The following is a 19311-nucleotide window of genomic DNA, read 5'->3' as shown; positions in this document are numbered from 1 at the left end:
TATTACCCAACTTTTTATCCTACCGTACATACTCACATATAAGGCGACCCATGTAAGACGACTCCTGAGTTTAAGGATATTTTTCGACGATTTTTGTATGTCGGGCATATAGGACGACACCCCTCGAAATTCATACATTTTTCTGATTGTTATGGTCTTGATACTGCATGTAGCTGGCTAAAAATGAAGCCAAATGCAAGGCTAATCTTCCAAAATAATTCCATTTTATGATTTTTTTAAAAATGTTTATCAATATCTTATTTCCGTACTTAAAATTGCTTTAATTCATGCCAATATTTAGTAGCTTCATTGCAGTAGTAAATGAGCGTGTTACAGACGATCCACACGCAAGGTGAACATGATTTAATAGATCTAAAATTTGTATGGCGTGGGTATAAGACGACCTCCTGTTTTTCTATCGTAATTTGCTATTTTAAGCCTTGTTGGACTTAGAAGTTCAATTCTACAAAATTTATGGAGGAAGAATGTCTCCTTTTTAAAGTTGTCTTTCCTTTTAGCCACATTTATAATTATAGACCACTCTATTTTTGTACAACTTTTAATGATGTTTTTATGCAAATAAAGTGATAATGAACAAGATACTAATTAACAATACATCCCAATGATATCACCAATAATGAAAACTACTTTAGGAAGAATTTTTTTTATGGATTATGTCGAAAGTGTGTTTCAATGAAATATTTTTGGCTGATTTTCTTCAGCCATGTAGTGGGTACATGTTTTGTATCAAGCAATCACAAAATGATTTAAGAATGTTTACTTTGTTAATGGGTGTGATAAATGAGGGCTTATCTTAACTACTACAAGAAATAACAAATGCATTAGACAGTTTCTGGCTTATTCTTTTCGTAATGGCAGAGTGGGTTTTTTTTTTCTCTTGTCATACATTAATCAACATTTAAACATAACATCATTTTGAAAATTTGGTGAAATTGATTTGTAATCTTTGGGATTAACATGCTAATCCTTTTTTTTTTTTATAAATACCAATAAAAGGTAAACACTGGAAAAAAAAAAATAAAAAAACATTTTTTTTGTTTTTGTAATTTAAGCATAATGTGGTTTGACAGAGTGGGTCACATCATTGCTGTAAAATAATAGTATCATTATTAGCTGTAAGATATACTATATTATTAAAATGTAATTGATTTATCAAATCATAAAAAGGGAGAATAACGATGACAATGTTAAAGTGAAAATTATTTGGATTGCTACTGCTGTGTATTAATTTTGTTATTAATATCTTGCGTCATCATTTTTTACAGAAATTTCTTACTTCAGTGCCAATTCACGAGACATCATTCCAGGCGTATCGCCCCAAATTCTTCATATCAAGCTAATCAGTGGACGACAGTTTCCAAAACCTAAGAAAGCGACCTCTAAGGGTGATGTGAGTTGTGAATTTCATATTTTAAAATATCTAATATTGAAAAGTTTCTAATATTATCATAATAATAATAATAATAACATTAATGACATTTGAATTTATAATGCGCCTATTAAATTTTAAAACGAACTTGTACAAGGAGATTTGAACAGTTGCAAATAAAGTCAAACATCATTTGCAAAAAAAAAAAAGTTGGGTAAAAAAATGTTTAGGACACAATAATTTTTAAGATCAGCCATCAGGGAGTTACAAAGTGTTGGAGCACGGAAAAGGAAGATCGCAGTGGTGGTGCCAGGATTCGCCTGACGTGGGGTTCGAGGTCCCCGACAAAAAAAGTGGACGTGATCGGGTGTCGCTCAAAATCTGCCGAAACTGTACCATGGGGAAGATGCCCCTGAAAAATATAACTTAGGGGTTTCAAATGCTTATTTAATCGATTGGAGTCTAATATGTAGAAAATACATAAAAAAAATTTTTTTTTTCCCTGACAAATTGTGGTTTTTTTTTTCCTCGATGAGGGGGGGGGCAGCTTTCCCCAATGGGGGTCCTGGTCCCCGTCCCTCCCGCTTGCGCCACACCCTCTTGCGCCACCCCTGGAAGATCGCTCACCAGTACGAACATGCCTAACACGTAGAACTAGCAGTATATGGCAGTAGAAACAGCAAGTTGGATGGGTAGTTATGTGCAGGTTGACAAGAGAGGAAAGATAGGAAGGCGCAGCCATTTATAGAGTTAAAAATGAGAAGAATGATTTACAGGAAGCCAATGGAGAGGTCTTTTAAAATGGGAGTTATATATCTTTTTCTTTATGATTTTTGTCTTCTCCATCGATAGCTATTTTTCTAGTTGATTCCATATGGTGCAATTATATTTCTTGTTTGGTGTACAGTTGGTTCTGAAGACTTGAACAAGTCCACTGAAAGGTTTGAACCCTAGACCCTTATAGTTTAAGTTACATTAACTTGTGAAGATAAAATACCAATGTGTTTGGAGCTTCCATAGCGATCTTATAGTGAAGTAATGCTATAATACCTCCATAGAGCTTTCATTATATATTTAGTAATCTACTTTTTGTCATAAATTTACCAGCACATATTATTTCCAATTTTCACAGTATTACAAGTTTTCATGTTGATATAACTGTATAGCTATTCCTAATAGTATATATCTCAATTCAGTTCAATTTCCAATCATATACCAGTACTTATGATATTTTACCACCAATCTAAAACATAACCTAATTATTTTCATCTAATATATTTTTGTAGGTTGTCTTAGATTCATCTACTTATTAGCATTAGTTGTTTAAACAATTAACAAAATAAATTTCGGTATTGACTCTTATCTCCTTTGATGGAGTGTATACATTTCATTCTCAAAGAGCACTAATTATCTTTTAGTTCCAGCTTTCATCTTGCTCATTCTGATGTCTAATGGACACATATATTATAACTGTTCATTTAAACTCCTGATTAATGAAAAGAGTTTTAGCATGATAGTATTGGAAACGAATCAATCAAGTAAACGTTCGAAGCATACAAAGTCGAAACGGTGCAGAATTAATTGATATATGGATATTTTACCGCAAGTTGAAATCCATACGTCTTGACTCTTTTGACATTAGAGATAAGGCAGAACTCACTTACATTTAATGTTCAGTTTTTATTCCGAAGCAATAAAGAAGTCAATCAGTCTGTGTAAATGAAACTTCAGCATCGAAGATAAAATATGTGACCTTTCCAATATCGCTGGAAGCGTAGTGTGATACAGAATGATGAAGAAAATCCCTATTAAAAAAGAAGAAAATTATAAAAAATGTATATAAAACATAATACTGTATTAGTAAATAATACTGTGTAATGGAATATTGACTTTAAAACTTTTTCTGACATAAAATTTTGACTACTCCTGTTGTCTTTTTTAGATTGTTAAGCAAATTATTGTTAATTCTCTATGTTCTGGTATCTCGACAACTCTTTAATCCACCTTACTTCTTAATCTTACATCTGCATTCAGTTGCACTTAGTATTATTTTCTTCAATAATCATTGTTTTTATTCCATATCTTTTTTCCTCTTGTAACAATACAACATGTTACAATTTGTAGAGAAGGAAATGCTACTACAATAACAGAAACAAGACAGAAAGCTTTAAATCTATTTTTTATCTGCTGTGCTTCTTCTCAACATAGATATGTTTCTTCCTGACAAATATTATTCCTTATCTCACACTTTTGTTGTAATTTGTTTCTGTCATCTATTCTAAAAAATCTACTCCAATTTACTTTTAGCTTTCTCAAAGTCTTGTTGGATTTGTTTCAGTATGAACCATCTGCATTGTGCTAGTTTTACTTAAGGTAAACTTTTAACCCAGAATTAATAGTAGCAGTGTAAATCAATAATACTTGAGAGACATTTTAAACAGATGTTACCCAATTGAAATAGTTATCATTCCAATCAATATTTTAAACATGACACTTGCATTTATGTGGAATACATAAGATGATAGGTAGTACCATTTGCATCATATTTTACTAAGCATGTTTTATGTCACTGAAAATTTCAACCAAGCTTCTGTTACATCTCTTCAGAAGAAAATCGGGGATGTTCGAACCAAGATTTTTAATATTTCTATTGATTTCCTTCTAAAACCAAAAAAATATTTGACTCATAGGAGTACTTTACCAAATACTTGCGAAAAAAATTCTCACAAGTGATTTGGGTGGGAATCGAAATCCACGACCTCAAAATATAACTAGCCTGATATCATAACCACTAGATCACTAGGAACACACATCAGCGCAGAACATCACTCCTATGGGATCTCCAGATGCAAAACAACATTGAAATAATAATCAACTCATAATACTATGTACCTGGCTCTAATGTGGGTTATCAGCTGTAATTACTTCATACAGTACAGTAATTATAAGTTACTACAGGAAGTATATTTAACTCCTTGGACATTAACTATATCTTTAATAGCAACGATATTGTTAGTTAGGTGGGTGCATCCAACCGATAAATATTACAAATATTAATATTATTATTATTATTATTTGCCTTGACGGATATCCTTTGGGGAAAATAAATATTTAAGTTTGGCTATGTCTGATCAATTTAGGCGGTAAAAAAGGAGAAGCATATTCTTTTAAACTTATAAAAAGTCAATAAATAAATAAATAATAAATAGTAATAATAATAAATAGTATTTTCCATAAATGATCGAAATGTTTTTCAGCATTTAAACAATTTTGTCTGTGGCTTTATTTTAGGAAGGTGTTTATTTGGCTGTTCTGATTTTTACAATGGATTAATTTTATCTATATTACTTGTTAAAATGTTACATTTCATTTCAAGTGATGTACATAGCCCTATCTTAGTAACACATTCACTGCCAGGGACTCAAGTTCACATCCGACAGGGTTCACTTAGAGCACTAAGGAATGTGTGAGCGCATCCCTTCCTGTCTAAACATACCACTATTGTATTGGAAGTAAAATTGGTGACAGTGGTCGCCAGAATGTGAACACTTGCTTTGGAGGTTCAGGGAAAAACCCAGAAGTAATGACCTAAAAATAAATACTGTATGTGTGTGTTTCATTTCAGTTGATAGGAATGATTTTCATAATATAGTGGTGCTCTTTATACATTGACGCATGGATAAAATTAGGAAAAATGATCATTGAGTTTTATTTATTTATTAAGAAATCAGTTTTTAGTAGTTTCCCAATAATTCATAATGTTAAAGTAAATTGGGCATGCAATCTAGATTAAGATTATTCTGTAGTGGCTCTTTTTCTGAAAAGGTACTTTAATCATTTTTGTGGTATTTGTCTATCATTAAATGAATGTTCTGAAAGCAAGGAGAACTTCAGATAAAATCTAATGATGTATTATTATTTACTCATTGTTTATATTATTATATAAATTAATTTACATTAGATAAGGTATTTACGTTAATAATTAAGAACCCCAGTGATTTTTATTAATCGAACACTCTTTTTACAAAGTATTTTTTACCTTTTATAGGCAATCGATCCATATGTATTCATGGAAATATTTGGAATTCCATCAGATTGTGCAGAAGATCGTACAAAGACGGTCCCGCATAATGGTAGGTTATGTTTGCATCAGTAATTAAAGTTTCTTTTGCAATGAATTCATTATTTTTTAATAATGTATTATTCATATTTCTACAGAAAGTGCAACCTAGGCTTTGTAATTTGTAATTCTTTTCTATAGTATTGTTTTATTTTGTAAACATAATGTACAGTAGTAATGTGACATACTCAGAGATCTAATACACTTTTCCTTGTGGATTTGCTGCAAAGTATACATGTATACAATTAAAACAATTACATTGGCATTAAAAACTAAATGTTTAAAAATACAAGCTTTTAACCATTTGCAATCTGTGCTGCTACCAATGTGCGAGGCGAAACCTGTTTTTGATTTTTTTTTTGTATTACAAACATCAATCGTGCTCTTTTTACTGGGCACAGCAATTTTATTTTTTCTTTGATCTTTGACCCCCAGAAAGCTAATTATGTCATTTACAAATGTTGATATCGAGGGAAGCAGAGAGAACATTATAATAGAATATTTGGGCATCTATGTGACACCCCCTTGCTATAATTTATGGTTTTCCTCTTTGAAGATAATTGATGGTTAATTAGGACATCACCATGATACCCTGTGACTAAAATGGGTTACCTAGTTACTAAATTAATGTGTTACCTTGTTACTAAAATAGATTGCCTAGTTGGTTAGACTAATTTTAACTTGTTTGACTATTAAGCAATTGTTTAAACTCCGGAGTGTGTTAATTTTCTTAATTCTCAAGACTTTTAAAATTTTTGATATAGATTTTACTATTTTTATAGCACCAGTTAAAATGAAGTTTCCCACTTGCCCTTTACAACAAAATTTAAGTCTGGAAGATTAAAATAGCTGATAAAAATAATGATTAGGCCCCATAAAAAAAATTATTAGTTTATCACCATCGCACGCATCACTTTTGGGGAAATCCCGATTTTTTTTTTTTTTTTTTTTTTTTTTACTACATTTTTTTTCATTTTAAACGATCGTTTTTTCGTCATTTTTCACTTGAAAAGGCTAAAGATTATTTCACATGTTGCGCATGCGCACTAAGATAGCTTTTCTACTCTGGCGCGATATTTTGTGTGTGTGAGATGAATGACCCCGAAACTTTTTAACCATGCCTCTAGGCCTAATTGTAATGCAAACAAAGAGGGGAATATCATGTTTTGAAGGGCTGGTTCGCAAAAAATATCCGTTATAAATTGTTTAATGCTTTAAAATCGGGCGAAATTGGAGAAGGAGGAAAAATAGGAAAAGATTTTACGACGGTACGTATTGCTAGCTGTGCTTGTCATGAATCACCCTTGTCAGGCAGGCCTAACTAGTAGGTCTAGGCTATTGTATTTGAATGGGTCGGTGGCAGTGTGGCGGGCGGTCTGCTAGGCCCCGTCTCCCAAGCCTGGCCTGGAAACGGTCGCACGGGCCTACACATGTTAAGAAAATCAGTTTGGTATAGGCCTAATAAGATTTGTAAATGTTGAGGTATAATTTAAAACTATTTGTCCTTTGAGAAGCAAGACTATCGAAACGTATCAAGCAAGTAGGCCTACGGAGGCTAGAGTAGGCTAGCCTGGCTTCCTAGAAGAAGGGCCTAGATTGGGCCTAGGCCTAACCCAGCAGGATCTACAGGACCTAGCCCTACTTAGGGGGCCTAAGTTTGTTTTTGTCATCCAGTCATGACATACATTTGTTTATACATCAGTTCTATAGCTCTTCAAAACATATAAAATGGGGTTTTTTTTTCTCACTTTTTTGTAATTTTTTTCACAGGTTGTTGCAAAATTTGGTCCCAAGTAGAAGGTAGACACATTCATTCAAGTTCAATATATGTATTTTCCTTCATTCTTTCAAAATACATATTGCAATAATAAACTTACCAAAGCTATGCACTTGCAATGACAGGAGATGTACAGTAAAAAGAGGGTCAATAATTTTATTTATTTTCTATATGCTTTACCTTGCCAGATGTATTTATGAATTTTCACTTTTTCATATTTAGAAACTGTACTGTATTTTAGGAAAATGTGTTAATGGACAATAAAAACATGTTTTCTTTGTAATTTGAGTCGTTCTTGTGTCTTTTTATGTGTTTGTCCTCAACCAAATGCACCAGCAAACACCGATAGGACGGTTGAAAAAAAAAAAAAAAAACTCCCTCCCTCATCAGTTTTTTTGCTGGGATAGGGTGATAAACTAACAATTCAACCAAATGCACCAGCAAACACCGATAGGACGGTTGAAAAAAAAAAAAAAAAACTCCCTCCCTCATCAGTTTTTTTGCTGGGATAGGGTGATAAACTAACAATTTTTTTTACGGGGCCTTATCATGATTTTTAAAGCATTCTGGAGATGGAGAGAGATGACTATAGTTGATTGATTTATTTATGATATTTAATTGTAAGAGTCTCCATTTTAATCTAACAGTTGCCATCATTCATGACATGATGAATTCAAAAGTATTGTTTGGCTTGAGAATGATACATTATTGTCACTACGTGTTGCAATTAGCATCCATCTTACAAGTTTACAGTTGAGAACAAAACCAGGTCGTTAATCTATGGTACAATGTGTATAACTTAAAGGCTTTTAAGAAATTAAGCAAATAAATCAGATCACAATACACTATACCCAGAATCCAATAAGATACTTTGTTGAAGAAATATTAAATATGAAAATTAAGATTAATTAAACGTTATGACTTCCATAAAAACCTAAACAAATACTCATTCTATATTTATGGACAATTATTTTTTCTTTGTTTTAAAAATGAATTGAAGCATTTGCCACTGAAACAGATAGCCTGCAGAATTTATATGTAAAGCACATTAGCTGATAATCTCCAATCAAATGAAACCACATATATTTATCCCTTAGGAAATTGCATAGAGGGGAAAAGTCGATTGTACATTAGCTAGACAATAATACATATTATCAAAGATACTTATCACATTAGGTCGTATAAATATTATGTTTAGATTATTTTGTTAGAAACTGACAGGGAGATTTGTATCTTATGAATGATAATTAATGTTATCTAAACAAAATAAAGAATCGGTTGTGCTCAACTGGCTTCCATTAGGCAACAGATATGATTTTTTGGAAAGCAGCATAGCATTTATTGCAATGAACATATGTATGTAATGAGCATGTGTGTGTGTATGCGTATGTATGATACTGAATTTGTAAAGAAGCCAACAAAGAGAGTCGCGGGAGTCTCCGAGAAATGTAGACAGCCTCCCCCACTACCGCGAAAAAAAGAAAATTCTCCTGGAAACTAACCCATCTCCTGCAAATTCTTTATGGTGTACTATTGTATTATTATCTCATGGAAATGAGCTGGATGGGTATATGTGGGAGACGAATGGCCGAGTGGTGAAGGCAGGGGCGCCTCAACCTACAGCCATAATATCGGTGCTGGTTTGAATGGCACGTTCGTCTATGGTTCTGGAGGAGGAATATAAACCGTAGTCCTAGTGTACACCAGGAAAATTGGTAAAGGGTAGAGGTACCTCATGTAAATATGTGAGGAAGGTCATTTAGTTAGACCTCTCAGAAGTGCCTTCTTTGTCAAAGGGAAAGAATATTCTCAATGATATATGTTCTTGCTTCTCAAGGCTACAACCCCATCTTTGATGAGAGTTTTGAATTCACTGTCACACTACCTGAGATGGCACTTGTGCGGTTTGTGGTCCTTGATGATGACTACATTGGAGATGAGTTCATAGGTCAATATACCATTCCATTTGAATGTTTGCAACCAGGTAAGAATATTATACCTTAAATAGTATTAACATAATTTTGTTTTAAACAGAACCATTCATCATCACTATCATCAACATCCTCATTATTATTTTCATTATAATAATCATCATCATCATCACTATCATCAACATCCTCATTATTATTTTCATTATAATAATCATCATCATCACCATTGTCAATATCATCATCAATATCATCTTTCTCATCATCATCATCATCATCATCATCAGTTAACTCTTTTGACTTTAAAATGTTTAAAAGGGCATGCCCCTCCATACCTAACATTCAAATTTAATTTTAATCACAATATGCATTCAAAATGCACGTGTAGCCAAACACATAATGAATTAATTGTACCACCTTGGAATATCTGCCAAGGTAAAAGGACTTTCTTATATCGTGCATCAAAAAGTTGGAATGAACTTCCAAATGAAACAAAAACTAACTTTAAAGAAATGACCTTAGTTTCATTCCAACATTCTATTAATTTTTAAGTTTTACTTTGAATCTTCTTTTGACTTTTTTTCTCTTTCTTTTTTTTTTGTATTATATTCTTTCTATTTCATGGTTTGTTTGTAACTGTACCACTTTGAAAAACAGTACTCAAGTACTGAAAGTGCATGCAGTCTAAAGAAAGAATAAATAAATAAATCATCATCATCATCATCAATATCATATCATCATCACCACAATCTTCCTCATCATCATCACGTTAATCATAATCATTTATTTCCCAATAATTATTTTAGACTATAGGATTCCATTTCGGATTCAGTTTCTGCTGAAGAATTTGGAGGTTGCCAGGCTGAGTCCATAATACCTTTTAATGAATTCATTTTTTTTTGTAGGCTACAGACATTTAACATTGTATTCCAACACTGGTGAAAGTTTAGCTCCTGCATCCTTGTTTGTTCATATTGCAGTAACAAATAAGCGAGGGGGCGGGGTAAGTCAGTAATTTAGTATTTTAGATGATCTGTTTCTAATAGTGTGAATAAAAATTATTTTGATTGATCTATTGTATTTCATTTTTGTCATTCAAAATTTGAACTTTCGAAATAGAATTTTTGGCTAAGCCCCTGGAGACCTGTGATAGTATCACATGTCCCCTATCTCACCTTACTCTCATGCGAGGGTTATTCACTATCTTGGTTATCAAGATCATCGTTAACATGAACATCACAATGGTTCATGGCCATTAAGTTCTTACCTCTCAGCCAAACGTTTTAGCTCACCAAACCAAATGTAGTAATGGTGATAAACATAATAAAATTAACCTGAAATTTAGTTATTAATTATAAACCATCAAATATGCTTTATTTTTTTTTTTTTTTCAGAAAGCTCACAAGCGAGGGTTATCAGTCAAAAAATCCAAACGCAACAGTCATTTTGCCAGGATACGTACAGTTGGAGTTAAAAATGTTGATGAACATTTTAAGGTCAGTCAAATTATGCATAGTTTTAATATAATTTTTGTTTTGTAATAATAACAATGTTTGATTTAAAATAAACCTTTTAAATAGAAACGGTAAGCACTAAAGTTTGTTATGAATAATATATATTACTTACTGTTACTTACATGGTTACTTGATAGTAGAGATTCTTGAAGCATGTTGCTTATGAGCCCCTCGTGCATGGGCATTAAAGTTCACAATATGGATTGTAAGAGTTTTGGGTTTCAAGTTTTTTTTTTTTTTTTATTTTGTTAAAAGTAAGATATTATTTATTCCTTTTTGTCATAGTCTTAGGACTGTCTCTTATACACATCTAGATGTGTATAAGAGACAGGGTAATACAGAAAAATATTTCAAAAATCCAAGAATCAAGATCTCCAAAAATACATTTTTTTTACAATAAAAACATCATCATCATCATCATCATCATCATCATCATTATCATCATCTTCATCTTTGACTACAGTGCTCAGAGTAATTTGTTTCAATATCTCAAACTATCAAAATTGTTTTTACATATCTCTCCGTAGAGTGCCGTCCCAATTCTTGAAGATGCAAATAACTTACGTGAGAATGTCCAGAATGCGATGATTAAATTCAAAGAAGCGTGTGGCTTGGCATCAATTGCAAATCTAAAGCAATGTATACGTCTAATTGGGTCAAAGTTGGACAACACCTATGATGCTGTGTCACTGCACTTGGTGGTTCGGGAAGATCTTCCATATTTTGAATTAGAAGGAAATAGTTCGGAAATGCTTAGGAAGAGGCTAAGTGCTTTTGAAGTTGTAAGTTAGTTTTATTTATTTATTTTTTTGTTTATTTATTTTTTTTTGTGTAGAGGTATTATTGAACAGCTTGTACATCATGTATTCATTTTATACAAATGGGATAGGGTGAAAGACACCTCACCACATTCACCTCCTAGAAAGCACAATAGGACTTAATTGTGACATGATAAATATAACAGGTCCCCCTCCCATTAAAGTACCACTTTTGGGACCTTGCTTTCCATGGTCTTTAGCAGCTTTTTTGGTTTCAATTCAATTCAATTTAATGGATATCACTTTCGTAACAGTGGCACACGTTGGACAATACCCAACGGTGCATCCAAATATAAGAGGAAAATAATAAACTTAAACTAGGAGTAAATTAAACTAAAATGTATATACAAAGTAAAATTTATCAACATGGCATGTAGGTCTATGTGGTATGGTAGTCTTACAGGACCATATTATTTACAGAGTTGCTGTATGAATTGCAAGTTAATATGGAGCTAGAACTAACAGACCCAATTCATGGGTTCATATTTACTACAGTAACACATTCAAAGGGAATAAAAACACTAACTAACCAAAACAAAAAAAAAAAACAAAAAAAAATTACAAGATATTTAAAACAAAATATCTAATCAGAATAATACATCTAATTAGAATAATAAAGATTTGTGAATTTTTTACCCCAGAATAGGTGTCTTTAATTGGAGGTTGTATTTAATTTGATTGGTATTTAAATAGTGGTAGACCTATGTATTGAAGGTACAAAAAGAAATATATAAACACCATGAAAACAGCAGCAATGGTATTACTTGACTCGCATGGCCTATTATTTTAGTGGTTTTGAAAATTTGTTTTAACCATATTTAACGAGGGTGACCGGTTCAGCTCGATATTAGTGTTGAGCTTTAATATGAGGGCCCTCTTGGGTTTCTTTCATCCAGATGTTGTAAACAGATCCTTATATGCTGTTTGCATGTGCTATCTTGGACCAGGCTAAAGATTATCATAATTTTTTTTAATGTACATACAAAACTCTTATGTATTTTCTTTTTTTTGTTTTATTAGATGATTTCCGAGTGTAAAATCTTGATGGATAAAGCTGAGGCTCTCGTTGCCAAGTTGGATAAACTGCAGCAGACAGGACTTGATTTCCATGTAAGTAATACAAATGGACAAAATCAATCATAGCTTGCAAAGCTATAAGATTCAGACCTTGTGCAATCATGGTATAATCTTGACAAATAGAGCTCACAACACCGGTCAAATTTATCCCTATTTCATTGGTTAATGAGTATTGTAGTTGATGTGTCGTTGAAAGGAGAGCTATGTTGTCGGCAATAGTCTTAGATATTTGATGAATGTATGAGGGGAACTTAGTTAGAAAGCAGGTCAAAGTGGTAAGGTCTACTTTTGAACATGCCAACTCAACTTTTTTTCTTTGTCAAGCGCTCATTCTTGTGGTATTTTGTGATAATCCTCACGATCAAGTTTTCAAATTATTTTGAATTTTTATTTAAAAAAGAACCTCAAATAAATAGATATAATTTTAGCCACTTTGAAGTACTTTTCAACACAAAGGAACGTCTCTGTATCAGTCATCAAAGAGTTGTAATACAATAATTTGCTAAAAATTAAGATATCACAGTATTTTCATTCCAAGATTATTTTAATTTTGAACATTTACTATTGTTTTTTTTTTAATGTGTAATTTATTGTTTATTTTGGGTCCTCTAATGCCTTTATATAACTGTACCACTGAAAAAGGAAGTGCATATTGTTACACGAGTATGAAACTAATTCTTAATTCTGATTGGATGTTATTGTACATACAGTAACACCCAGTCAGAATTGTTTTTTTATTCATATAGAGTACCACAGTTGTGTCGTCACAACACCAGGTAGCGCCCTCTGTTGCCACCAGACGTTGGTTACCATTCATTACGCCTGAATGACTTCATAGTCTTCCTGGAATAGGCATTTTAAAATGAAATATTTTACCATCAAAGTGTACTAAAACACACAAAAGCTCGCATTATATTAGTTATCGAACACACATTTAATCGTCAATTAACATTTACAAAGAAAAACTAAGATACAACATCTTAATAATTATGTTAGAAATTGGGATCAATGGTTTGTCAGTGAAAATGGCGTCCTGTTGAACGCATTTTGCAACGATGGCAATGGAGTAGTATCACATGGTATTGTGACGTAACACTGTAGTACTCTATTTTAAAGGTAGCCAATTATGGGCCTGTAGCTCATTTATTGGTATCCTGACCATTTTTTTTTCTGATGCATTATCTTCATAACTTGGTGAAATAAATACTGAATACTGAATTACTAATTGTTGTTTGACTGGCATAACAATAGCCACTGTCTTAGAAATATCAATACAATATGTATATTGTAGGTGCCTGTAGTTTAAAGAAAATGTAATAAAAATAAAATCAGTTTTTAATATAGTCTCCTCCTCAATTTTTATTTTTCAATATCTACTGATATTGCATTTATTTTCAGGATAAAATGAATGACTTGTTAACCAAAGAGGGGACTAAAGGCAAAAAATTGAGCAAGGTGAGACCTTTAAATATCTTTTCAAGCAAAGTAAAATTTAAATTATTGTCATTTGTTATGAAACATTCGAATTACATAATGTGATGCTTATATTCCAAAAAAGGACAAAAAAGTATAACAACTCATGAATTATAAGTAAAATTACAAAGAAAAACACATTCATCCAAAAGAATTAGAGAAAATTATGTTTATACATTTACTAGTTTTATTAACTTAATTTTTTGATTAACATTGCCTATGATTACCCAGTGAGCAGCATGCTGACTGGGTTCTGTTTCTGAGCAGTTTCTTCTTTCTTTGTTTCTTTCTTTCTGGCAACATTTTAAAAGGCTACTAGTGGCAAACTACTGGACCCATTCAATTAAAACTTGGTCAGTAGGACCAGTGCCACCTCCCATTTCACAACTTGGGGTTTAAGGTCACATAAGGGCATTGCATGGGGTCAAAAAATAAAAAATCATATAAAAGACTACTTCTCTCACAAATAACGTAGCACAGTCTTGTCCTTTGCACATGTGCATTGGCATAAGGCAGAGTCTATAGGGTGTTCAGTGATAAGGGGTCAAAGATCATTAAGGGATAATTTTCATCTTTTTTCTGGAAACATTTCAAAACGCTACTAGTGCCAAACGGTTGTGCCGATTTCAACCAAACCTGGTCAGTATAACCGATGACACCTCTCATACATGGGGTGTTCACTGCTTGCGGTCAAAGGTCACATAGGGATTATTAGGGTAAAAAAATTAATAAAAGACTTCTGTTACAAATAACATACAGTTTTGTCCTGGGCACATGTGTATTAGCATAAGGTAGCGTCTCTATGGTGTTCAGCGATTTAGGGTCAAAGGTCATTAAAGGGTATTTTTTTGTTTTATCTGGTAACATTTCAAAATGCTACTAATGGCAAACGATTGGACCAAATTCAATCAAATTTAGTCATTAAGAACCAGCAACACCTCCTACACCCCAGTCTGGGATCAGGGGTCGCATAGGGGTATCGGGGTTAAATTTTCAAAATAGCCCAATTGAGCTCAAATTTACCAGGAATGATCCTAGGACCTTCTAAACACATAAAATACTCTTCACCTCATAGGTCAAAGTTCATAGGTCAAAGGTTTAAAATGATACTAATGGCAAACAATTGAACAGAATTTAATCAAATTTGATCATTAAGCAGTGACACCTTACACCCCAGTCTGGGATCAGGGGTTACTTAGGGGTCAAATTTTCAAAATAACCCAATTGAGCTCGAATTTACCAGGAATGATCTTTAGGACCCTTTAGCTACATTACTTCAGTCCACCCAGTTGTATCAATGGGTACCAGCAAATTGCTGGGGACTAACCTGCGATGGACTAGTGTCCCGTCCAGGGGAGTACAACTCTCATCCGCCTCACACTACAGATACGTCTGCCCTATGAGCCCCAATGGCTCAGAAAGGATTTAGTAGTAGTTAGTAGTTTAGACTAGCGATTGGACCAATTGCATTAGACAGACTCCTACCAAATATTGGGTGTTCACAGCTCGAGGTCAAAGGTCACAGTAGTCACCTTAGGGTCAAACCCTGAAAAATGACTGGGTTCATGTTCTATTGAACATAGTATCTCTAGTTAGATTATGTTTTTCTTTTCTCTTCTAGTCAATGGAAAGTTTTGCCTGGAATATTCGCATTCTAAAAGGTCAAGCTGATACACTTTCACGTTCCAAGAAGGAATGCCAGGATTGGATGAAACAGGTGACTAACTGTCCATGTGACCATTTTTCAAAAAAATCAGAAGTGTATTTTATTGGGTTTCATTTCCCTATTTTACATACACATCTGACACTTCACCTTATTCCTATTGAAAAGGAAATGCATAGCCCTTTAGAACCAGGGAGGTCTATATTTTATGCCCCTAATATACTTGAATACACACACACCACATACACATTCAGTATTTTTTGCTTCTTTATTTGGGCAAGGCACTATGGGGGATATTTTTACAACCTAATAGTAGGCCTACAGTGTGGAGCTGAGTATGTTTTCTGCTGGTGTTTTCTTATTCACTAGGGTAATCTTGATTTAAGGCATTTTGCCATTATGCCCTATATAATAATTTCATTTTATTATAGTTGTATACTGCTATTATTTTTCAGATAATTGATGCATCATCGTCTTTGGGTATTTTGAAGGATGCAGCAGTTTCATGATAATTTAAAATCAGTCAACTGGAACCAAATTTCTCACACAGAACCAATCAGATCTTGATGGCACATACGAGAGGACTGCGCTGTCCTGAGATAGATGACTCGTACTCTGATTATTGCTTTTATTTTGGTGCAAAGTATATTTAACTTGGGCAACTCATGTATTCTACCGAAAGATCCACTGATAAGTCGTAGGTGTAACTCCAAAAAATGAAAATCGTAGGGCCGTAATTGAGTCTGTGTTTCGTGGAAGCCTGTATTCTATCTGCCTAATGTTTGGATGTTGTTGGTTGTTTTACGCCTTTGCGACAGTTTATATATTAAAGTCATCCGGAAACCGAAAATTAAATGACGTTATCGGTGTCAGTCCATTTTCTGAGTGTGTTAATAAATCTTGATGGTTGATTGGTCATGTTCTCAGATTGGAAGAAAGTCTCTTGCATACCGTGCTTGGTCATTTCGCTGTTAATGCATGCTGCCCTCCATGTAGACACAGTCATAAAACTAATTTTTTTGGAGTAGTGTGCAAAGTTTTTCAAAAACGTGGCCTAAAACCAATATCGAGGAATACTGCGAACTAGCTGTGAGTTAATATATGTGGAAGTTTCTCGGAAAAAAAAACTAATGAAACGGATCAGAAGTATAATTATAATATATAATTTCTCAAATATTACACTGCATTTCTTATATTAATTACGAAAGCTTCATTTTATTCCGGTTCATTTGTTAATATTTCACATTTTTATTATAAAGTGAGTGTACCAGTATGAACATTATATTCAATTTTTCAGAAAATATTTACAAGAAGAATGGCATGGGCATAATGTCAACGAGATTCACTCTATTGACCTAGTTTCCATAAAATTGTTACCGTCACTGCAGCAATCGCTACACTATGTATCTGTCACTGACACAATCTGGAAGTTGAGACTATTCTAGTTGTCCTTTACAAGTCTGCAAATTTGAACCAGTTTTAACTTTCTTGATAGTCTTGAACGAATTGTAACCATGACCAAAATTTCATTAGCTCCTCGTTGACGATGATCACACTAGATCAGTTTAATTATTTGTAATATTGGTACTAAAAATGATTAAAACTGTTTCATTAGGGTTTTTATTTAAAGCAAATTATAAATTTTGAAATTTTTATCCAAATTGACTTGTAAAATCTTTAAATACTTATATATTATCGATTTGAACAATCATTAAAAATAATTTGAACAATTTTGGCAAGAGAACATAATGGGTTGATAGTCTCAGAATATATTTAGAACGCCTTGTACACAACATTTTTTCCCATTCAGTAAAACTTATTTCATTTTATTAAATGATCTAGGAAAATGCATCTAGGTAAATGTGCAGTATACTTTTGTAATATATATTTTGGAATACTGTACTGTATAGAGGAACAAATTAATATATCGAGAATGGGCCAAAATTGTAAATTTTCCAGATTTTACATATTTTAGAAATGTTTATAAAAGTGAAGGTTTCTCTTTTAAAATATCTTTTGTTATAAAGTATTACATTTGTATAATTGTTCATATCAGAATATTTTCAAGAAGTGATATGAAGAAATCCTTCTACCTCCATAATACATCAAATAGATTGTTAATACATTTTTGAGAAAAGCGCATTGTCCCCATTGGGATTAGAACCCAAGACCTTGTGATTACTGTTCGGATACACTACCGACACTGCAATGCAGCCAAGTGGTATACACACCCTTGGATGTATATATTGCAAGACTGCCCTCTATTTACCATGTACATTCGGGTTATTCAGAATTGAATGTGGCTGTTTTCTAAGGGGTTTTTTTCTAATTAGATATCGTTATAAAAATGTTGGATTGTCAAATTGATATTCGTTGCATAATATTCGTTGAAAATATGCAGCTTTCCTTCCCTGACTTGTAGTCTACTGTCCTTATCTGGTTGTAAGCAAACTAGGCAAATCAAGCTCCAAAAATGTCATGCTCTAAAATTTTACTTGATTGTACATAAAATTACAGTTATAATCACTCTTTCAAAATGCAGAAGATCGTTTTTGTTCTAAGGACTTTAATAATTAGCAACAGAAATAATGTTCGCCCTTATTAAACTTACTCTGACCATTTCTAAATGAGGCTAACAAGTTCCAATCACAGCTGCTTTAGATTAATGCATTTCGGACATTGAAATATAATTATTGGCTCACTGTTGTCATCACATGTACATGTGAGACTCACTTTAGTCTTGCAAGGGTTAGAATAATTTACCTTCAGAGTAAAAGAAATAGAGTTCTAGATGGTATTCAGTTGACTTCAATATGAAACTTTTAATTGTGCGAACACATGATGGTAGGAGGAAATCTTCTGGCCATTTTAAACACTCTAGAAAATTATAATTTATGTTGGTCCACTTCACATTGTTAATGTAAGTGGTATTTGGTTCCCTGTTTGCATGATTAATTATTAATGGTTTCATTCATAGTTTATTAACATCAAATATCTATTGTCTGATAAAAAACAACATACTTTTTTCAGATTAGATGAGGCATGCGCTTAATAACCGCAAGGGAAAGGCGCAATATAAATACCCAATACCAGTACCAGTACCATGCGGTGATTAATTTGTCATCAAAAAAGACTGTAGTTCACTTATGGTAATATATAGTGGTTTAAAAAGGAAACCCATGCCTGCCTGTGCCTCTGCATCCCTGTTTGTAAACCTCCGGACCACTCTTTTTGTAATTTGTCTTCCTAGACTTATGAACTACGTGTGATAAATTATGAAGTAAGACGGAGAACCAAAAAACCAGTGGCAGATGAAATTTAAAGTAAGGGCGATCTAGGGAGAGAGAGTCTAGACGACCTCAAACCCACCAATGTTGAGGCTGAGGTAAAAAAAAATTATGATTATGGCACTTCTAGATGGCCAGAAATGGCACTCTCAGACTTAAAATGTGATATAATTTTCTCTTTTTTTTCACAATCTTTAAAATTTTGAAAAATGTAGGGGACAAGGAGGCTGACTGTGCAACCCTCCCTCCCCCTACTTATGAATC

The 19311-nt window shown here is 33.0% G+C and overlaps 1 protein-coding gene across 2 annotated transcripts in view; it reads left to right on the top strand.

Moving 5' to 3' along the window:
• The window catches only part of LOC117099950 (inactive phospholipase C-like protein 2), a 97058-nt gene extending 79286 nt beyond the window's left edge, over positions 1-17772 (top strand). For both annotated transcript variants that reach the window (XM_033239482.1, XM_033239481.1), the window contains exons 18-27: positions 1287-1411; positions 5439-5523; positions 9125-9271; positions 10121-10218; positions 10610-10711; positions 11257-11511; positions 12568-12657; positions 14023-14079; positions 15719-15814; positions 16216-17772. In XM_033239482.1, the coding sequence (XP_033095373.1) occupies positions 1287-1411; positions 5439-5523; positions 9125-9271; positions 10121-10218; positions 10610-10711; positions 11257-11511; positions 12568-12657; positions 14023-14079; positions 15719-15814; positions 16216-16269 (1109 nt within the window). In that variant the 3' untranslated portion in view covers positions 16270-17772. The remainder of the gene's footprint in view (positions 1-1286; positions 1412-5438; positions 5524-9124; positions 9272-10120; positions 10219-10609; positions 10712-11256; positions 11512-12567; positions 12658-14022; positions 14080-15718; positions 15815-16215) is intronic.
• Positions 17773-19311: the final 1539 nt, after the last annotated feature.

The sequence above is a fragment of the Anneissia japonica genome, unplaced genomic scaffold (assembly GCF_011630105.1).
Source record: "Anneissia japonica isolate Jap-2015-1 unplaced genomic scaffold, ASM1163010v1 scaffold287916_len461452_cov168, whole genome shotgun sequence".
Classification (NCBI taxonomy): Eukaryota; Metazoa; Echinodermata; class Crinoidea; order Comatulida; family Comatulidae; genus Anneissia; species Anneissia japonica.
The sequence above is the reverse complement of the archived record's forward strand: the minus strand, read 5'-3'. Positions and strand labels throughout refer to the sequence as shown.